The sequence below is a fragment of the Myxocyprinus asiaticus genome, chromosome 50, assembly GCF_019703515.2.
Source record: "Myxocyprinus asiaticus isolate MX2 ecotype Aquarium Trade chromosome 50, UBuf_Myxa_2, whole genome shotgun sequence".
In the NCBI taxonomy this organism is placed as follows: Eukaryota; Metazoa; Chordata; class Actinopteri; order Cypriniformes; family Catostomidae; genus Myxocyprinus; species Myxocyprinus asiaticus.
In genome coordinates this window covers 20,065,157-20,088,843 of record NC_059393.1, presented here as the reverse complement: position 1 = coordinate 20,088,843, position 23,687 = coordinate 20,065,157, and the positions used below count along the sequence as shown (strand labels likewise).

The 23,687-nt window shown below is 35.1% G+C and overlaps 1 protein-coding gene across 6 annotated transcripts in view; it reads right to left on the bottom strand.

The window, feature by feature from the left end:
* Positions 1-23,687, bottom strand: part of LOC127438773 (glutaminase kidney isoform, mitochondrial-like) — a 27,094-nt gene extending 3,407 nt beyond the window's left edge. Inside the window, exons 1-17 of one of the 6 annotated variants that reach the window (XM_051694620.1) lie at positions 23,366-23,687; positions 16,849-16,945; positions 15,324-15,442; positions 14,176-14,305; positions 13,924-14,003; positions 13,613-13,776; positions 13,256-13,314; positions 10,249-10,281; positions 10,101-10,159; positions 9,729-9,795; positions 9,591-9,641; positions 8,158-8,334; positions 7,891-8,022; positions 7,265-7,357; positions 1,562-1,623; positions 1,344-1,420; positions 1,124-1,187 (exon numbers count right to left, since the gene is read on the bottom strand). In XM_051694620.1, coding sequence (XP_051550580.1) covers positions 1,124-1,187; positions 1,344-1,420; positions 1,562-1,623; positions 7,265-7,357; positions 7,891-8,022; positions 8,158-8,334; positions 9,591-9,641; positions 9,729-9,795; positions 10,101-10,159; positions 10,249-10,281; positions 13,256-13,314; positions 13,613-13,776; positions 13,924-14,003; positions 14,176-14,305; positions 15,324-15,442; positions 16,849-16,945; positions 23,366-23,553 — 1,652 coding nt within the window. In that variant the 5' untranslated portion in view covers positions 23,554-23,687. The other 5 variants (XM_051694621.1, XM_051694622.1, XM_051694623.1 and 2 more) reach the window with 5 other exon arrangements.

Genomic DNA, 23,687 nt, shown 5'->3' with positions numbered 1-23,687 from the left:
AAAAATCGATTATGAAAATTTCAGGAAATTGACTAATACCTATGATGAATAAAGAGGGTCTTACTAAGTGCAGTTTCTTGAATACTACCATAAGAAATAGGACTGGGTAAAAATATTGATTTTCTGATGCATCGCAATCTTCCTTTGAACAATCTCGATATCGACTCTTTAATCCCAAGATCGATATTTTACTCTATGCGCAACCCTCTACTACTGAGAGAAAATCGCTTGCATTTTCAACCAAATTTTGTGTTATATCACTAAAATGTCTGTGATTAGCCACTAGCTGTGAAATGTTCAGATTCCACTTACCAGTGATTGCATGGTATAGTGGAGGAGAAGCACTGTGTTTAGAGTAAAAGTTTGGTTTGACTCGTTCCGTGTATTCAAAGACGAGACCCACACAACCCATTTGTCATTGAATATGTCTCTTTTAACACACTTTCTGTTCTTTGCAGTCAGTTGTTCATTAAAAACAAAAATAAAATTCTAATTACAAATAGCACAGATGAGATAAAGCCACTCAAGTCCTTCCTCGTTAACATGCGCTCATTTACAGATGCTCTTTACAGAACTGCAGGTTTTCTTAAAGAGACAGTACCAGTTTTTAGAATGTGTTCAACAAATCAATTTAAATACTTGTAAATAGTAAATATGATGCATGTAAACAATAAACATGCAACAAAATATAATAAATGCAATATAAAATAATTTATTAGTTGAATACATGAATTAAAAAAAACAAATCAATTAAAATGTGTCCAAAATTATTAAAAAAACTAATGAAATATAATTAGTAAAATAAAAATGTCATAATGTACCTAGTTAGAAGTTCTCTGTATTATTAACAGTATTAGCTTAGCTGGGAGAGAATTTCTTTCGTATGTTAGCAAAATGGACATGGCTGAATCTTATGAATCATATGAAATTGAAATTTACCCATTTATATCGAATCGGAATCGAATTGCGAAATCTATATCAATACCCCGCCCTAATAAGAATGTTACCTAGCTTTGGCAAAGATCAACTACAATTGTTCAACTTTTTACTTTCATAATATGGTAAATTAGTTGTTAAAATATAACGTAACAAAGATCTGCGTTGACGAAATTGAGATTTGTACCTGTCCCGGGGCACTGGGTTCACCTTACAGGCTTCTAGGAGGAAACGCACAACCTCAGTGTGACCTGAAAAACAGGCACTTATGAGCTTGATTGCCAAAGAGAATAGTTTCACACTAAAAAAATTATAAACAGAGTGAAAATTAGGTCAATGACAGGAAACGATCTGAGCAAGTTGAAAAGCCTGGGCTGAATGGCTTGATAATATCTTTTGCACACTACCTTCAGCAGCGGCTACATGGAGTGCAGTCCTTGAGTCATAGTCTCTTTGCTCCATATCCATGGATGACAGTGCAAACCTATACACGTGAGCGTGCAAGTAAATACAAAAACATCATTAGGTAATGGCAAATGCATAGAAACAGTTTAATTATGTTACACCTTGTCAAATACTTATCAGCTTTCACTAAAAAAACCATTCATTTTTGGTGTCACGGTACCTCCTCAGGGCCGACACGTCTCCTGTGTAGGCCGCAAACAGAAGGTTGATAACCGACTTGACCTGGAAAAGAACAGAGGAGTCGTGGCACATGAATGACATTGTAAACTGGGCATGAACCACTGGTATAAGACCTCAATCATTTGAATTCAGGCTGTGCCAAAATGACCTCATAGTTAAGCAGTATAACAAAGTGACAGTTGCAGACATACGTAGAAAATTTGTACAAAGCATAAACAGCAAACATCAAGGAAAAAAAACACACTGGGTAAATTGAAAATTTGTGTTTACCAATCATTTATTAAAGCAGTAAACCATGATGACAAAATAAATAAAAGACAAAAACATAAAAAAATGAAATAGTAAAACACTACCTAATTTAAAGAAGAGAACAAACAAATAATTTGAGTGTTCAATGGTTCAAATGTTCAATCGGTTTCAATCATATCAATCATATATTCTACAATCTTCTATTATAGAAACATTCTACAATGTCAACGTTGATACTTTATACATTTAAAAAAATGTACAAAGCTACTCTTTTCTCTAAAGGTGGTCTCCGTAAACAAATCAGGTAACAGATGTTAAAATTCCTAATGTAAACAGCAAGTGGAATGTCAATCAATGTCAATCACTTGAAATTCAGCAAGCAAAACATTCTTTTAAAAAAACTCTTTAAAAAGTCAAGTTCAAGTAGTCATTTTACATGGCTCTCAGTTCAAACATACACATTTAAAAAAATACATTTGAGCCTATTTTTAAGATTTACGAATTTGAATTTAATACATCAACATTGCATCAAATTGAATTGTGCAATTTTTAACTAATTTAAATGAATACAAATTTAGCTGTTTTATTTTATTTTGTTTACTCAACTCAAACTGATGGAATTTGGTTATGAAATTGAAATGCGTAAATCTTAATTATAATTTTTTTTTTTTTTTATGTATCTTGCTCTATTTTGAATCAGCTTGAAAACACATTTCAGACATTTCAAAGTAGCAATTCACGGTGTTAGAGATAAAACAGACTTGGGTTTCAAGAGGCACATTGTCAGAAACAAAATGAATCATCATTTTAACAGAATACAGTATTGTAAAAAAAAAAATGCACTTAATCTAGAACTAGATTAGAGACACAGATTCAAACACAGTTTCAACAACAAGAAAAATCTGCATTGTGTTACCACTATTACGCAATCTTGCTTCCCCTTCTCGTTAAATCTGATCAAGGTCGACCAGTTCCGCTCTAGTTAGCGTTTAACACTTGTTTGGTTTCAAAATAAAATGTTTGCATTTTAACTTGGATGTATGTTACTTATAGAATATAAAATGTTTACAAATCTGTATGGGATATTAAAAAAAACAAAACAATTAAATCTAAAATTAAAATTAAACAAAATTGGCTGTTGGGTTGTACCCAGATAACACATTATAGTGTTATAGAGATTCTTAAGAGTTAAATGTTATTTTAAACAAACTCAGAGTTTGACTTTTTAAACCCTTAAATGTTCCATTTGAGCCACAAAATTACCAGAAATAAGTTAACAGAACTTACAAAATAACATACATACACCAAAACATTTGGATAACAGGAGATAAGAATTGGAAACCAATGATCGACATGATTGACAAAATGTAATCGTGTACAATAACAAAGAACACATTTAAAAAAATATATACTGTGATTCTAAGGAAGATTTTCTGAAGGTTTTTGTGATTAGCATCTGAAAGAACTATTTAAAAAAAAAAGCAGTTCTAAAACAAAATCATATGGTGCGTTCATGACTATCTTCCATCAGTTAGGATCTTTCATCACTTAAAGTACGTAGTAATGAAGCGTTTTAGAAACGCTCCATTTTCGGTGGAGGAAAATGCTGTTCTAATGTGGATTAGACGCGGAAGCATGGCAAAATGAATGCATTAATTTTTCCCCTTTTTTCACCCAATTTGGAATGCCCAATTCCCAGTGCGCTTTTAAGTCCTCGTTGTCGCGTAGTGATTCGCCTCAATCCGGGTGGCGGAGGATAAATCCCAGTTGCCTCCGCGTCTGAGACCATCAACCCATGCATCTTATCACATGGCTTGTTGAGTGCGTTGCCATGGAGACATAGCGCGTGTGGAGGCTACACGCCATCCACCGCGGCATCCGTGCTCAACTCACCACGCGCCCCACCAAGAACGAACCACATTATAGCGACCACGAGGAGGTTACCTCATGTGACTCTACCCTCCCTAGCAACCGGGCCAATTTGGTTGCTTAGGAGACCTGGCTGGAGTCACTCAGCACGCCCTGGGATTCGAACTAGCAAACTCCAGGGGTGGTAGCCAGCGTATTTTACCACTGAGCTACCCAGGCCCCAAATGAATGCATTTTCAAATGAAAATGTATTTGTGTGGATGTAGCCTCAACGTTTCAGAGTCTTTATGAGAAAGCAGTTCTATCCACCTTTTTCCGAAACATGGAAGTGTTCCACAATTCGCCTGTTTTCAATTTCCGGTCTTCAGTGTTTTCACTCGCATCAGTGTGTAATCTTAGCAGGTAATGTGATGTTTAAAGTATTACATTTGTAAAAACGATCAAAAACATGTGCTGATACTTCCAAGTGTCGAGATGACCGTTACTGACAGTGCCCCAACTGAGTGTGAAGATGGCATGAAGTGATGGTCAGAGGGGAGTTATGTTGACATCATTAACAACACTATACGGTCAAAAGTTTGTGGACACCATATGTGCTTGATGAACATTTGATTTCAAAACCTTAGGCATCAATTTCCCCCTTTGCTGTAATAACAGCTTCCACTCTTTTGGGAAGGCTTTCCACTATACTGTATGTAGTAACATGGCTGCAGGGATTTGCTCTCATTCAGACACAAGTCTATCAGTGAGGTCAGGAACTGATGTTAGTCGATGGGGCCTGACTTACAGTTGCTGTTCCAGTTCACCCCAAAAGTGATCAGTGGGGTTCAGGTCTGGGCTTTGTGCAGGCCAGTCAGTTTCTTCCTCGCCAAACACAGTAAACCATTTCTTTATGGACTTCACTTTGTTCACAGGGGCATTGTCATGCTGGAACAGAAAAGGGCTATCCCCAAACATTTGCCACAAATTTGGAGGCACACAAAGCCCAAGCCATTACATAAAGAAACATTAAGATTTTTCTTTACTGGATTTAATGGAGTAACCAAATTTGTTAATTAGAAGGGGGTGTCCACAAACTTTTGGCCATATATTGTACTTTTGAGTTATGACAGCCAACAACTGCACAATTTGAGCCTGAAATGTATTTTTACTCCAACTAACACTTAAATGGTTGTTTTCCATTTGGATCGCTCGTTTCGGTAGTTTTTTACATTGCATCTCGAGACCAGAAACAGAAAACATGCAATTAGAATCATCATGGCACCACCCAGTGGTTGCTCAGGAAAAACTGTGGATAGCAAATTCTCATGGTGCGTTCATGACCAAGTTCTGTCAGGTCTGAGTGTTCATTAAATTCAGAGTTTCTCAGTATGTCGAAGACATGAATGGTTTTTACACACAGGAATATCGTAATTACAGTAATTCCAACACAATGTAAATGCAGCATTATTGTTTTTTTTTTTTTTCAGAAGTTTTACATTTTAAAGCTGTTGTGTGTAATCTTTGTGCCACTTGTGTCACCAAATGATCACTGTTGGTTTAAACGGTCTTCCCCCATCTGCCATCTACCAATGTGGAGATGTCGGGCTGCTCCAATAAACAGAGACAAACGAACCACAGTGTATTTACACTTCAGAAAGTCAGCCTATGAATGGCTTACTGATAGGTTAGATGTCTCTTCACACTAAAGGGGATTAAGTATCTTAACACGACTTTTTTTTTTTTTTTTTTCTCCAAACATCAGCTTTAAAAGGTCAAAATCTCATAAAAACAAAAAGAGCACTGCACTTGAAAGTCAAATTTAACAAACATGCTATTGGGCAAGATTTCTTCTACTAAAAAAAAAATAAAAATGAAGTATAAACAGTTCTGCAACATTCTCATGGTTTTGGCAGCACCAGCCAGTAAAGACAACAATATTCCTCTCTAAACTAGGGTAAACTTCGTTTTTCCACGTGATGTTACGTCGCATGCACAGTCGGGCATTCTAGACTTTTACAGACGTATTTAATGCATGCACACTACGTTTTTGTAAACAATGCACACCGGTACAGGTACGCAAGGTTAGAAAAGCTGGAAATTTACGCCATTTTTACCGTGTAAGAGATGTAGCGGCACGTGGAAAACCAAGCCTTAGGCCACATCCACACTAATACACTTTCGTTTGAAAACTCCGTTTTCAGTTTCATAACTATATGGTTTTCCAAAGTATGCAGTAATGGAGAGCATTTTTTAAACACTCAGTTTTCGGTGGAGGAAAACGCCATTCTGGTATGGAGGACAGGTGTTTATGTAGCAAAATGAATGCGTTTCCAAATGAAAACGTATTAGTGTGGACGTGGCCATTATTCTAAATGCAAGAAACACTGATAAATCAAAGGAAATGATTAGCTGATGGATGACAAAACAAGGAAGTGTTTTCTCTTCTAGTTTCGCTCCGCCACGCTCTCCATCCTATAGATTAGAGTGGTGGAACTGTCCCCATTTGTTTCGGAAGGACAGACTTTTTTCCACACTTTGTCAGCGAGCGCTAGTTCCCTCTGAAGACTTGTATAGTCCAGCGGTCCAAGATTCTGCTGCTGCTGCTGCTGCTGGTTCAACCAATATGGACATGGACAGATTATCAGATTAGATTATTTCATCACTAAAGTTCCTGCTTGGATTAGTATGGATGGCAGATACATTTTTAAATTTAAAATTTAAAGCTGAAGTGTGGAACTGCAAAATAATTACTGATTCCAAACAGGTTTCAAGAACACTTCGTCTCTGCATATTAACCTGGGATAGAAAGTATTTTAATATAAAAATTACACACTTCAGCTTTAAGCATGCCAGTTTAGAGCGGCACAGTTAATCTAAACAAATTAATTCCTAAGCACATGTATTCAAGTCGAGCTGTAAAATCTGAAGCATTGTAAGTTAAGGCACACAGATGGCAGTGGTGTATTTAAGCAGAGGGTGCTGCAGTTCCCTCAGCTGAGGGCAGACCGTGCAGAGGAGAAGAAAAAAATGCAATTTGCTAAAAGGAGAAGATGTTCGACGATGCAGGATAAAGACAAATGTTTTGGTTTGTCAGCACACATACACAAACAAATACATTCACACACACTTGCGATTTCTAAAGGTAAGAGGATTATTTGCATTAATTACATCTAGGGGTGGGCAACATATGCAAAATTGTGCATAAATTGGACAACAATATACGTCATGACATACACATGAATAAGTGATTTACAAGCTACTGAACAAATAAGAAAGGTCCTTTTGAATTATAGCAATGTTTAGATTAATAGACAAGAAGTTAATTAAATTGCAAAGAAACAATTTAATCTAAAAGAAATACTCAGATAAATACTAATAAAGACATTTTAAAATACTGTTCTTTCTGGAACACCCATTTGCTCGTTAGTTTCGCCCAACCACAATGAAAACCATATTTTAAAAAAAATGTATACCAGTTTACAAATTTCCACTGGTTTATCGCTTCTTACCGGTATATCGCCCACCCCTAAACTGAATCAGTTTGCATTATAATTGCGCTTGGAAGGAAGCATCCGTCACTCACCCGTTGTTCTCCGCCCTCTCTGCGTGGATCCAGTTTCTTGGCAAAATGGCGTAAATTATCATAGTTGTGGAAATTAAAGAGTTGAACCAGATCCTGCAATAAAAAATAAAATAAAAAAACAGTAAATTCAATGTAGAAAGTGGCTAAGTTCACAAAGGCAGTTTCAGTCCTGTTTTTGAGTGCTAAATAAGGTTTTGTTCACACACAGATCAATTATGATTGAACTAGGAAGGTAAAGTTTGTTGGTGGCAAAACTTTGATGTTGGCTTAACAAAAAGTTTAAACTTTAAACTTCATCAAGCCAACATAACAAAAGTGACAACCACATTCTCTATTCAAAGTGACTCCATAATTCAATATAAAAATTCAATATAAAATAAGGCTGTCGATTTAACATGTTAATACAGTGCCATTAATTATATAAATGCATAAGAAAACTTACATAACCAATCATGCCACCTAACAGTACGTAATAAGGAACTTTCCTACCAACAGAGCAATGCAAGCTTGAAGTACCACCTTTATATTTTTGCAAGTCGAAGTCAGCGCAACTCCAGCTATACAGGTTGATTGCAAGCATTTTAATTGATTGACAGCGCTAATGTAAAAAGATTTATATTTAGTACCGTGCAGAACTTGATGCCCCGCACACTGTTGCCCAGTTTGTCCAGAGGAGGAGACCAACACATGATGCCCATCACGTTAGGTACCACCAGCAGGATACCCCCGGAAACACCTGATTTAGCCGGAAGACCAACCTACGGTACAAGCACACAACGTCAAACTGAAACAGAGAGTTATTGCGTGTGTGTTTGTGTCTTTCTAACATTGAAAGTAAAACTTCCAGCCATTTCCCACATGTGTGTATGTGTGCGTGTGTCTGTGAAACTCACATGGAAAGCGAACTGTCCGGAGAAGTCGTACATGCCGCAGGAGTGCATGAGACTCAGCGTGTTCCGTACGGCCTCTGGGTTCAGCACACGCTCACCCGTGATTGGACAAAACCCGCCATTCGCCAGTGTAGCTGCCATCACACTGGCACTCTCGCAGGTCACCTCAATGGAGCACAGCTAAATGAACAAATCAAAACACATTTAATCATATTGTAATATTGATTGTGTAGCTGATGTGAGATACCATTTGTAGCATAATGTTGATTACCACAGGAAATGATTTTGACGTGTCCCTCATTTATTTAAAGAAAACAGCAAAAAATCACGGTTACAGTAAAATACTTCCAATAAAAAGTGAATGGGGCCAGTCCACAATTGTTTACAAAATGTAAAAACATTATAGGTGTTAACATGCTTTTAGTGTGATACAATCGCTTATAGTTTTTACCGCCATCATGTCAAAATATTTTTTTGTGGTAATCCACATTATACCGGAAATGCTGTCAACTGAGCTTAACTTGTATTGAAGCTGGGACATTCCTTTTAATATTAACATTTAATATTTAAAATAAGTGAAGTAAACAAAACGTCAGTACTTTTTAAATAATGTTGAATTTTTTATTTATTTACTTTTTAACCGTTTCATTAATTGTAATAATTAGAAAGTAATGAACTAAGTATTATTTAGGGGAATTTGCCCTTTACTTGAGAACTGTTGAAATTAAATACTTTTAACTTCCAAGTTAAAACATAATCATATGTATGTCATAAACATAATAAATAATAAGTTATCAAACCAATCAAATCATGCTTTCTGAAATGTTCCTTAACTTTTATTTACAATAATCAATTAAATCAATTTCAATGCAACATGTAAAGCAATTCAGTTTATTTCTATCCATCATTGAGAATGGACGATCTTGACACAAGTGTAAATTAACTCAACGAACGTTTGTGCATGACAGTGACTTCAATGAGAAAATCTTGGTCTCTGAATTTCAGTCTGTGTCTAAAGCAAAAAATAAATAAAACAATGTTTACTTGTATTTAATATTTAAGTATGATTAAATCTAAAACCCGCCCCCGAAACATGCCGGTGGAAAAGGGCTAGCTGTAACCTTGATTTTTGCTTTTTTTTTAAAGAAAACGATAGACGAGTCAAAATTATTTTTTGTGATAATCAACATTATGCAACAAATACTGTCGATTGAGCTTAACTTGTTCTGAACGTAGAATATTCCTTTAAGTTTGTTTTTGGCTACTTTGACTACTAGTGAAGTACTTCTTAATTGAGTAACAGATTTACTTTCATTTAAGTACAAATGTGAAAAAGTACCCAGACTTTAACTCAAGTAAAATAGTTTTGAATGTAAAAACTGTATGTGATGTAAAATTGTTTGTGAAAGTAAAAAGGATGTTTAATTTATACTGACCTGGAAGTAAAGGTCCAGGATGGAGATCATATCAGTGCCCTCAGGAAAACACTGCAGGTGTGGAAAACAAATAAAAAATGAATGCTCCAAGTAGCTCTTCAATGGTCTATAATTGCTACAAAATAATTAAACGCGTACCTTTTTCTCTTTCAAGTAGTAACCAATGGCAAAGTTTCTGTCACCTGACAATCTCTCTGACTGAAACCTACAGGAAAGACAACAGAAAAGAACTTTTAGGAAGGACTCGTAAAATGTCAAAAGAGCCGTTACTTGGTTCTTTTTGATACCAAAAAACCCCAAAAAAACAATAGTAGTTTTCATACAGTATTTTTAGTAGCGATTTCATTTAATATTAGGGTCATTTCAATTGTGAAAATTCTCTGTAACTGGCATCAACTACTAAAATGTTGGTATTGTGAAAACCCTACACATAAAGACTAAAAACGTGTCTAATTTGCTTGGATTTCCGTAATGTAGATAATTAAACTACTGTAAATAGAAAAAACTTACGTTGCATTGCTGAAACCCACATACTCATTTCCAGCCAACTTCTTCATAAAGTTCATCACCTTCAACAAAATAGTTCATTAAAAACACGCAGACCTCAACTAAAAAAAAAACAAAACATGAAAATGGAAATGTTTTTATTTGAACTCACATAGTCAAACTTCTCAGCGTTGCTTACACCTTGCTGAAAGGCAAAAATAAACCATATGAATGCATTATACCACTGAAATGAACTGTTTACAAAAGGTATGAACAAACTTTTGAATGCACAGCCATACAATCAAAGGATATATTATTATACTATCATACTATTTAGACATACACAATGTAAACATAAGAATTAAGAATTGAGTTTATAGTAACAATTATAGAACAATTGTTTCGCTACTGCTAAAGAGGAAGGCAATTTCTAATGAAGCATGAAAAAAAACACACACATGAGGATTGTAACTCTCTAGATGCTAGATGTAGATTTGATTGGAAAAAAATAATTCAAAGAATCAAAGGCAGTGTTTGTAAGTAATATTATTGCTGTGGATTCTCGATTGTGAGAGGTGGTTGGGGGGATTATGGAAAAATAATCAGAACAAATTTGTAAATCACCACTAATTTTTTTAGTAAATTGTGTGTTGTCTGTAAATTTGTTTTAGTAGTAGTGTTCTTATAAAATTTAGAGTTCTAAACATTGCTGTAAGACATTATGATTCTTAAGTGTAATGCATAAATTTGAGACTCTAAAGTCAATAAAAAAATTCCATGTTTTTTCCCACATTGAAGAAATGTTTATTAAAATGTAATGCTACTTGTACTTGCTAAATACTTATGTAAGAAATAACTAAAAAACAAAAAGTAACTTTTGAAATTACTTTCAAAATAAAAAATGCAGCTTGATTCTCTTTCACTAAATCATTAAAAACAATGAATGTTCAAATCAAATATGCAAAACAATGAATTTGTCAGTCTTATGCTAATGTAGTTTAGCATTAGCTTAGAAATTTGTTCAATGAGGAATAAACAAATAAGTGAAAGGGAAATTACCAATGTCATTGACCTGTTGGAGGGTCAAAATTTCCCACAGTTCCTAATGCTGTAAAATATGCAACAACAATAAAACCACAAAAAAGCCTTCACACAGAAATCACATATTTCCACCTCCACAGGTCTGAGAGAAAGATATGTTTCATGCAGGGTATTTGCCTTAAGTTGTTGTCACAAAAATGTAAAATACAAACATGTTTTTGCTTGCTATTAAAATCTGCTTATGCATGTTTGTTTGTAATGTTTCTGAGTTTCTAACAGGTCAACAAAGCCCTGTGAATTAATCATTTTTATCAAAGGTTTAAGCGAAAATGCTAACTACATATTGTGGTTGATTCTAAATCCATTCAGTTCTAATTCAATTAACAGAACGTGACTAAATAAAAAACAACAATATTCTTTTCTGCCTGACAATACTTAGTTTTTATAACACCATGATAGGATATTCATTTTTTGGAGTAGGTGTTAATTATGCGTCAATTGACTTTAAATTGGCAACTAATGCTAATTTTAATGATCCCACCACAAAAACGTTTTACAAAATGGTTGTGATTAAAGGTTGTGATAATGTTTTTACCCTACGTCCTTCATGCATCAGATGTCGGGGAATTTTAATATAACAAATACGATTTTCAAAACTTTCCAACGTTTTAATTTTTCATTACGTTATGACGTGTTTAGCATGCACCCTTGCAATATTTGTAACCATAGTTCCAACTAATATTTTCAAAGAAAAAAATCAACATGAAAAAATCTAACTAAATATGAAACTGTAGTGTTTTCTTGTAATACGTACTGTTAGTAACTGATTTGCAGTTCTGAATTTAAAATTCATGTTAATCTGTAAAATCAGTATAACTAGAACTCTATTTGTATATTGTTTTAAATACCAGCTTAACTGCACGTCACAATTTTTATGTTATCTTCAGATTAATATTAGAATTTTTTTTCTAACTGTAAAAAAATAAATAAAAAAAATATATATATTTTACAATAAAAAACCATTTTTTTAAACCTGACCTAACAAAACGTTTCACAAACTTTTGAAGAAAAAAAGTAGTTTTGAGGTTACTTTAAGAAAACCTTGTTAGATATTTTTACAACATTCAAAAACATATTTGCATATTTATGACTAAAATATAACTTTTTTTGGTAATCCAAACACATAAGGAACGTCATGTTTTGTTAACATTATTCTTATTTATTTTATTCTTTTACAGTAGGTGTTGTTTCTGGAATTTTTATTTTTATTTATGTTTAACTTTTTTAAAAAGTCATAGAAACAATTTGTTGAAGTAACTTGTATCACCTAAAAACCTGACCTAATAAAATATTTCACAAAGAACACATTTCTGTATTGCAGAAAAAAAAAGTAGTTTTGAGGCAACATTTCAATAAAATGTAAAAAAAATATTTTGTTTTGGTTGTTAAAAATCAAGACATAAAAACGGCATATTTATTACTAAAATATAAATTTTCTCAAAGTTGCAATTTTTTTTATTCAAATACATAAAGAACATCATATTTTGTTTACATTAAATTACCTCACAGTAGGTGTGGTTTCTGGAAAGTTACGGCAACATAACCTAACTACAACTTGCATTATTGTAAATATAAGGGTCATCCAAATAATTTTGTCATTTGGGACGTGTTAATGCCCTCTTCTCTCAACTTTTCCCCACTTGGTTTCACAGAATTTATTCTTTTTTTACATTAATTTTCCCTTTCAAACTTGTAGTTGTCACTCACTCTCTCGCATCCGTTTGCAGCTCTTTTTACTCTCTCTTTCCGCCATCCCACTTTCCTTCCTCCTGCTTGCCCACTCTACTAAATAATCCTGTCAGCGTGATTATTCATAACCTTAATCTCACGATGAGAGAGAGAAAGTAATCAGATTAAATCCGTTCGTCTCTCTGATCCGGTCTCACGTCAAACATTTTCTAACACATCATCGGCAAAGCTAAACATTCAACAAGGCACTTTTTAAAGTGATCAAATTAGGACAAATTGGGAATTCTGTTTAACTTTTCAAAAATCTTGGAAGAAGTACAATTAGTGAGAGTTTTGGGTCTCATTTAATCAAGACAGTAGAAAGTCATACAGATAAGAACGTGATTTACCTTGAGGAGGGAGGTGCAAACTATGGCGCCAGCGTTTACCATGGGATTGTGAGGTTTATCTGGAAAAATAAAATAACGAATCAATAAACAAGGATGGGCGAAAAATAAAAATATTTCTAGACATTAAAGCACATTTTTACCCCAAGTTCACATTACTGTAATGCATCCAGTTGTTTAACTTTTTTTTACTTAATCATTATCTTTTTAATGGTGATTCTCATTTCTATAACTCCGCACTAGGAAAATACATGAAATTAATTAAAACATTTATTTGGTTTTAGCTAGCATGGAAAACCAACTTTTTTCAACAAATATGTTTCAGAAACATTCATTTCAGAGAGAAATTAGAGGACTCGCCATCTTCATCGAGGAACAGTTTGTTGAATCGAAGACCGCTGGGCTCTTTCCCTATAAAACGGTGTACGTATTCCGTGCCGTGGTCGTGGACCGCGATTGCATATTTTAACGGTTTCACACACGACTGCAGACAGAATGGAACTTTCGTATCACCTGCAGTGTATCTGTGAGAAGAAAACAATGAGGATGTCCCGTTTAGATTTATGTCGAGGGCAAAGCGTCAAATCGCAATAAATGGTTAACAGAGCAAATTCTGTTTATCTAGGCCAACATAACATAAATAAATATTAAAATAAAACAGCACATCTTACCGTTGACCATCTACAGTGCAGAGGGACACAGCCCAGAGATCTGGGCTGAATTTCGCGAGTTGAGGAATGTAATCTGCCACCTACGCAACGGAAAAGCGACAAAACAACTTTCAACGCACAAACAAAAAAACAAAACTCACCAAAATAAAATTAACAATTCACAATGTGTTCCGTAACAAACATCAGACGATCATGCATTTGTATTTGTCGTCATTCAGACACAAACAACTAAAAAGATTTGAAGGTGCATACCTGGCCTCCCGACAAGGATTTAGCATTGTCGTAAATTTGATCGATGTGAGACGTGAGCGATCGAAAGTCAGGAATTACGAACTTCTTGCGGAAAGCCTGAGTGAGCAGCACGATGTTGCTCTGCACGCATCTATGGGAAGAGAAGTCAAAGTCAGTTTTATTGTCTTTTTTAAAAACACGGACAAAAACAAAATGTGGTTTCTTCGAGAAAGTACAGAGCAACTTTTAAAATACATCAATCAGACATTAAGCACAGTGTGCTATCTCTGCATAGCAGTAAATAAGAGACAAAATAGACAGTATACAGATTATAATATACATATATTAACAAGAGAAGCATAAAGGCAATGTTTTCTCTATATTTTTTTACACTTGGAGAAATAGTTATGATTCATTTATTTTTTTCACTTTGAGATCTGAATGTAATATTGTAAAAATTAACAGGTACAATAAAAGGAACAAATGCAAAACACTTGGGTACAACCTCTAAAATCTAAGCCCAAAATAAAAGCAGACCAAATATTAAAAATGTTATTATAGAGAGCAATTCTACACTCAAAAAAATAAATGATTTATGCATTTCAATTTCATAACAAAATTCCATCAGATTGAATTGTGTAAGTTTTAATTAACTATTTTAATTACTCCATTCAATTTGATGGAATTTTGTTATGAAATTGAAATGTGTAAATCTTACAGTTATTCTCTGAGTGTAAATTGCAGTAAATAATTCCTATGATGTGGGACTATAAAAGGAACTTTAAAAAAGCTCTGATTCGACGCGTTCTTGAAAAACCAACAACTTCACAGGCACTGCGCCACATGGCTGACTAATGAAAACTCTGTCAAGGAAAAAACATCCCTTTTTTGTTAAACTTAGGTTTCTACCATCTGCACAACATCAGTGACTGCAACAGCCTCATTTTTGAAGTTGCTAAATGCCATAAATGAAAATGTCACACCACTGAATGTCAATATACTGTAAGAGACACAAGTAATACTTTGAATTCAATTGATTTATCCTAAAAGTGAGATGGACACACTGCAGCCAATATATTCTTAATCTCTCAAAAAAAATTGTTAAGTCTTTGTTCATTATAATCTTGTTCAAAAAGTGTTTGGATTCAATTTTGCACATGTATATTTACTTTTTGAAGAGATGTCGATCCAGAGTGCCATCTGAAGTGGTTTTAAGGGTGACCTTTAACATCTCCATACATTCCTTAAGACGAGGGTCCCCGGTAAGTAGACCAGTGGATTTCAAAGCCTGAGAACATAAAAAAGACAGCAAATTCACAGCATAATTAATTCAATCAGATATTACAGAGACTCAACAGTCTTTTTTGTATGGAAAATCTATATTGATACCAATCTTATGTTTTATTTAGGGCTGTCAATCGATTGCATAATATGCAGATTAATCTAATTAATTGCAATTAATCGTATTTAGTAAATATTTGCTGAGAAAGCCCCTAAAATAACAACAATTCAATTTAAAATGATAAAATAATAAAAAATATATGCGGTGATGGGGGTGCGACTGAGTGCTGTCTGTGGAGAGTGAGGCCGGGAGAGGAAGAGGGGTAAGGATTGACACCTGTGGGAAATTATCTCTAACAGCTGTTTTGTGTTGCACTGAGAGCTGGAGAGGGATAAAAGGGCAATTCAGACCGCCGGAGGGGAAAGAGAGAGACGAACGCAGCAGAGTTTATGTGTGTGCATTTATGTTGTGCTGAAAAGCAAACCGTTTGATGTGATGCTGAAAAGTGTTAAAAATAAAGTCTTACATCGGACAGTTTACCCGGTCCTCGCTTCCACCTTCAGTAGAGAGCTAGTGATGTCACAGTATAATATATATATGATAAAAATAAAAATTCTGATAATTAAAATGCATTACATTTTTGTGGCAGATGAGTAAAGCAGTGATAAGCCAACACAAAAAGTGGCTTTAAAAGGCAATATGTTGTTTATTTCGGTATTATTGAACATAAGCCTATTATTGGCATTCAGTCCACAACAATCCATTTTGCTATTGAATTCATCAATCTGTCAGAGATATATTTATTATAAGGGCTTTTCTGAAGATGCAGCAATTTACACATGCACATTTAGAGCGTTGACCTCACTTTGGTTGCATTCCATCATAAACGCAGCATTTTTATTTTATAAGTTAAACGTAGTTTGGAAACTTATAAACACGTCTCAAAACTTCTGCATCGAAATTGCACTCCATACAGCTGTTTTTGAAGGCAAGAACGTGTTCTAATATTGTGCTGTTGCAAGCAGCCAAGAGTGTGGTTTTGTTATCTGTACATCCGCACGTTGCCTAAACAGCTGGAGTTTTGCTTACTGCCCCCTGCTGAAAACAGATGGAAATTCAAACTTCAATTGCTCTGATAGTAGGAACATTATTTGTTTATTGCAGTCCGGGGACATAATTAATTGCATTAATTTTTTTAACACATTATTTTTATAGAATTAATCGCACTGAATTAATGCAAAGAACCCCAACGAACAACAAAACCACATCTATTTATATGCGGGAGAGACACTCGTCATTCTAGACAACTATTTGGAAACCGAGAATGGGGGGAATCTATATTGGCAGTTACAGAGTGTGATTTGGTCGCAATGACCTTGTCCTCATTCCCCAGTTTGTGTGTGTGGCTTTACCATGGTGAATTTGTGAACAGGAATTTTCTCCTGGCCCTCTGCAATGGTGTAGAACAGAAGATCTTCCAGGCTGGGCAAAATGCCTGCCTTCCTTCTCCTATGATGTAGAGATACATTGAGAATCAGAGAGACACTGAAAAATTGACAATACTCAAGCAAATGGGTTTACTAGAAGCGGGGAGAGGTTGTGTCGAGAATTGAGCTTCAATGCAATTTTGGTTCATGATTAGGGAACACATTTCAGAATTATACTCAAAATGCCAGGCAGTGGGGTTCACATTAAAAGGAAAAGTTTTTCTTTTAATAAAAATAACACTTTCATCTGACCAATCCAGTTTTCTTTGTAAGGTTGTAAAAAGTATTTGGTCTGAAACATACTCCACATAAATACACAAATGCAAATCATCACTCAACGTTGTGGTGAGTTGTGCGTGAATGCCGCGGAAAATAGCGTGAGCCTCCATATGCACTAGGTCTCTGCGGTAACACGCTCAACAAGCCACGTGATAAGATGCACGGATTGACTGTCTCAGATGCGGAGACAACAGAGATTCGTCCTCCGCCATTCGGATTGAGGCGAGTTACTACGCCACCATGAGGACTTAGAGCGCATTGGGAACTGGGCATGCCAAAGTGGGGTAAGAAAAGAAGAAAAAAAAAGATCTAAAAAAGGCCTACGCATGCTATAAACTGTTTTTTGGACTTCTTAAAAGGGATGGTGAGTTCCTTACAATTTTTCATGATAGCTTGCTACCTGAATAATAGAGGCAGACAAAAATGTATCAGGTTTATTTGATGCTGATAGTTGCAAATAGTACTTTAGTGTTCCTCTGTTTTTAATAATAAAAACAAAAATAATAATGAAAAAAAAATATATATATAATCCTTAATGTGGTGAACATAAGCTATGAAAAGCATAATTTAGTAAATAATTAAATATAGAGCATTATAATTAAGAGACCCAAAATAAGTAAGTGTTTTTAGACTTGTTTTTTTTGGGGGGGGGGGGGGATTTTTCCCCTTTTTCTCCCATTTTGGAATGCCCAATTCCCAATGCGCTCTAAGTCCTTGTGGTCGCATAGTGATTCGCCTCAGTCCGGGTGGCGGAGGACGAATCCCAGTTGCCTCCGTGTCTGAGACAGTCAACCCGCACATTTTGTCACATGGCTTGTTGAGCGCGTTGCCACGGAGACATAGTGCGTGTGGAGGCTTCATGCCATCCACTGCAGCAACCACACTCAATTCACCATGCGCCCCACCGAGAACAAACCACATTATAGCGACCACGAGGAGGTTACCCCATGTGACGCTACCCTCCCTAGCAACCGGGCCAATTTGGTTGCTTAGGAGACCTGGCTGGAGTCACTCAGCACGCCCTGGGATTCGAACTAGCAAACTCCAGGGGTGGTAGCCAGCGTATTTTACCACTGAGCTACCCAGGCCCCTTGTTTTATAGTCAAAGGTACCACGTTATACACCAAATCATATATTTTGTTTTGGTTATAGTTGGGATTTTGATCGCACAATAAATTGCATCTGGGATTTTGTTCATTTTGGACTGAAGCCTTTATGTCTGTGCTCTTCATTGTTAGGAAAGACTAAAATGTAAAAAAATAAATAAAAATTATTATTTCATTCTATAAATCGATTTTAAAAACTATCGGCCGATTAATCGGTTACATGTATCTGCCTTTTTCACCACCTTAGTTATTGGCATCGACAAAATCCACTAACAGACCTCTACTGAACAATAATAAGCATTATAGTTTAATGGCACAGATATCTGAAATTAAAACCCTGTCGCCTTCTTGAGTACTGAGGTTTGTTACGACAGTAACCCAAGAACGCACCTTACTTATGTACAACAGGACTGCATGCTTGAAATGTGATTGCCAAGCATTCATGGCTGTGTTTGTGTACCTGTGAAGAATATGTTCATGGCCTAAATAACATCTTTGAAAAGGGAAAATAACTTTTACCGCTGACAGGCATTGTGAGATTGTCTGAACCCCATATTTTCTTAGAGAAGAAGTTAGTGCGTAAGAAGAGGTAACATAATTTAATCCTGCAAAGGTTGAATTGGTTAAACATTTATAAGCAAAGTATTAAGCAACTGGGAAAAAACCTGGGCCTTTCATTTCAGAAGTCCCAACAAGGCTTTGCATTCTGGGATAGTCATAGCATCCCAGATAAGGCCTGTTCCTCAGTGTTGGCTTTGAAACGGAAGAGCTTTGATTTATAGTCTGACCACAAACCATTCAGAAATGAACTCTAGAGCATAGGGAAATTAGCCTACATTCTGAGTGAGTTTGAGCATGTATTGGTGGATCACTGGTGGGGTAACATCAGCTTTGCATTTTAGTCAAATTATGTTCTGAAACACATTAGGAAAGCTACTCAATTGTTGGAACCAATAGACGCAACAGCCATCCTGGTTCTGGAAGCGGTTTTCCCATTAATTCAGAAACAATCCTTCATAGAAGAGTTCTAAGCCATAAACCAAACCAAACCAACCAGCTCCGAGGTGAATCACAACATTACAAAATTTGATTTGAAGCTTAAAAAAAAAAAAAAAAAAAAAAGTATTTAAAAATCGGAGAAAAACACGAAGGTACAAGACTTTATATTTAACATCTTTCATGAGAGAATAAACTACTATTCCTATGAAGCACTGCAGATGATGTAATTGAATAGAAACAACTGAAACAATATATTTTTCATTTATTGCAAAATATTAATATATTTACAAATATGTTCAAATATTTGTTGGCCACAATTCTATGATTGGTGGAATTCCCCCCTCAGGATCATGGGTAGTGTTGTTCTACACCAGAATTTCAGCTATTAAACGAAAAAAAAAAAAAAAAAATGTAAAGTGAAATTCAAATAATGCAGACTGATGTCTTAAACAGAAGCATATTCCATTGATTGATTCCCTCAGAGCGCATGGTAGGTCTATTTTTAAAAGTTTATAAGATATCGTTAATAATCAATTCCCCTATGGAAAAAAAAAAAATGAATGGGATTTTTACTTCCGGAACCAGACTGTTGTGCTCTATTGGTGGCTTAAGGCTATTGTGAAGTCATTTTGGGTAGTTTAACAAGGGGATGTTCTTCAATGGGGACATATAGGTACAGTGTCTTACAGGAGTAAGAGACAATTAGAAGAGAAAAAAAGGGTTCGCATTTAATGATCAAAGGAAAATGAACAAGATACTTACACAACAAATGCAAAGCAAGCAGGTCAACCAAAAGGGAGAGACAATAAAAAAGAAATGAATGAGATATCCAGCCATATAAAACATTGATAAAGTAAACAATGAGACACATATATAAACAAAAGCATTAGCATAAGACATTGGTATTGTATTCTAATCACTATATCATCATTATGACTTATGAGAATTGTAAATATTTTGTAAAACAGGAAATATTCATTTCAGCTATTTGGTGTACATCTCAATATAATTGTATAATGTATATAAAATTACATTTTACATATATATATATATACACTGTATAGATCAGCATTATTTCAGCCATCAGCAATCCAGCACATTAGAAATCGGTATCAGCTTTGGCTAGAGAGCAACCAACTTGAGTTTTTCAATTACTGATTTTGATATCTAGAGAGCATAGTAATCAATGGCTGATTTAATGTGATATATTTATAGCAATAATAGCAAATTGCATGTACACAATACATATATTTTACACAATGTTTTCTTATAATAAAAAAAAATAAAAATAAATAAAAGACACTTGAAAACATTTAGCTACCACATTTTTAAATTTTGGAGCTACTGCTTCACAGATTATCTAAAAATGGCCAAATATTGGCTGCCCTTACAAACATGGCCAAACATACACTCCAACACAGCTATTTTTACACACAAACACAGAACGGAAATAATCCACTACGTGACAGCAGACTAAACACAGTTTATCTGTTTTTACTGCAGTATATTTTCCATTTAGAGTTATATGAGATGAAAAAAAGTTTCATATGGTCTGAACAAAACATGATTAGCCCAATTAACACTTAGCTATAGGCCTACTTGAGTAAGTCGGCATTTATATAGCTAAGTAAATGTGTGTGTGTTAGCGAGATGATTCTGTAACAATGTCTTCATTATCTCCTTCTGCCTCAAGGAGAACCAGTCAAACAACCAGCAAAAACACCTGACATTCACATCACGCTCATACACACACGCAAGAAAACTCACAAGAAAAACGAACCATCTGCCATTAGTGAGATGCCACTAATTGAAAAGTACCATGGTAATACCATTTTTTATTTTTTAGTGACATGGTACTCATGGTAAGTACCTTTGAATACCATGGAATATGAATATGGGCATTCATTTTTATGATACAGTATATATCAAAGTACTATAAAAATTACTATCTAATACCATCTCTGTACCATTGTTCCCACTACAGTACTTTTTTTTTTATTTTTGGCTTATTAATAATAAGACTGGGTCTAAAAAGAATAAAGTACAAAAACTAGGCTTTTTTACAGAGCATGAGAGAAACAGGAAGAAGTCATGGTGACAGTTGGAGGACCATAGACAATTTTACATATACAGACAGGAGGAATGACTTTGAGAGAAGAACACACACACAAAACAACACATATACATGCTGTAAGAAATATCTGGGGTATGGAATGCAATGTACCACCAGACAGAACATTACAGATGTAACCATAAGCTGAGCAAGACCTTCAAAAGTCACTGAAAGAAGGCATGAGAGAGAAACAGATGGAGAGAAAAGGCCAACCAGTATCTCCAAGGACAAACACACAAACCATGCATACCAAATGAATGAAACGAAAGCTCAGCATAGAAACGATAGTATCGACTACTCTGACACAACATCATCCAAATGATGCTCAAAAGTTGACTTGAGAGCAGTAGATTCCAAGAGAACGTTTTTAAAACCTCCCTGGCTTTGATTCTTTTTTTTTTTTTTCGAGGAAACCCCAGTTTCATCACTTCCAGGCTTTGAAGGCCTTCGTTACAGGAAGAGGAAGTGGCCGATTTGGCAGTACAGGAAGTAACATGCATTAAAATGATTGTAACATGTGTTAGGTAAAGAACTCAACAACCTTGCCTGTGACTGAACGATTTACCACCTAAAAAAGTAACAATGAGACTGATTACAGTACTATTTCAAATTGCATGCTGTGTTTGACCGATAATGCGATATCTACTGTAGAAAGCACTGCTGATTTCCAATAGATTTCTAATATATATGCAATACAATGCAATTTAGTAAAACAAAACATACACTGAATTGCTAAAACTAGAGGAATATTTTACATAATATTTACTGAAACTTTAATCAAAAATATAGGACAACAGAAAATGTTCATTACCTACTGTCAATGCAAGGGAGCGCTAACATTTCTGTTAATCGCGCAGTACATTTATATGCACAGTTATAATCGAGCTACAACATGTTTTTGCATGGTCGAGCTGCAATCTTCATTTGTATTTCTAAGTATACATGAAATAATAGCAGAGCAACGCCAAGGCCAGTTGTGGTCTGCTTAACGTGCTAAACGAAGCCGAGCTACAATCGTTTTATCTAGATCTGTTAAGTCTGACTTCGCAAAAATCAGACTGGTACAATTTTAGTCGAAATAAAGCATTTACATTGCATTTTATAAAGACAAATTATTATTTTAGTCCAACTTAAATCGAACTTCCCAAGTGCAAGTAAACTCAGTGACGATCTCAAAACAATCAAATATCGGCCGATTAATCGGTCTTGCCAATATATGGCTCTTTCACTAACTGCATGCAAAAAAAGGAGAATATTTAAAAAACAATGGTTGAAAGCAAGGCATAACTACCAAAGACACTAAAAAAGACACATACTACCCTAATATTCAGAATAGCAGGCGATAAATATGGGGTTTTTGATGACCGATTCATAAATTTGTACATTTGGTCCCACCCCAATCTTGACTCTTGACCTTGCATGAAACTGAAAGCATCTAGAATCTTCCACACTTCCAGTATTCATAAAGGCCAATGCACTCCTACCTTAAAATTTACTGAAATCCACGCTTTGAAAAGCAGAAGAAGAAAAAAAGATTTCTGATTATTCACACAGGAGATCACATTGGCTTTTTGGCCCCTGGGGATTTGGCCCCCATCCTTAGTGCACGATTTTATTTTATTTTTTTTTTTTTCTGAAAATGTCTGGACCGCTTTCAAATAGATAAATTTATATATATATATATATATATATATATATATATATATATATATATATATATATATATATATATATATATATTAGTAGACAAATCCTTCACAATCATCATCATGACTTAGATCATTTGGCTGAGAGAATGAATGGAATGTATGCTTCTCCATGCAATTTTTAAAGTGAAACCAAACCCGATCTCTTTAATGTAATATGTTCTAACAAACCAGAGTCTTTGCAGGAGGTTTTAACAGCTTTTATTAATGAAAGGCAGCTGGTTTTAATCGCTACTCACTTCTCCGTGGCCGAATCGGCGAGCGCATCTTTCTGGGCTTGGCCGGCCGCATCTGTCTGGGTACACAGGAGACGTCTAAATGAAGATGCACATGGTGGTCTTTTATTATCCGTATTATTTTTTAAAATGAGTCTTAGACTGTATTTGCAAAACTCCTTTAAACCCCCCGAGAACCTAAGCTGTAACATTGCAAACTCAGTAGGCTAAATAGGAACGACGTTTCCGACAATAATACTTGTAATTTAATATTTCAGGTTTTCCGAATATCCTCCTTTTTAGACAGTCGTGCCGGCTTCTTGCCTCGTCTCTCCCATTCGGTGTG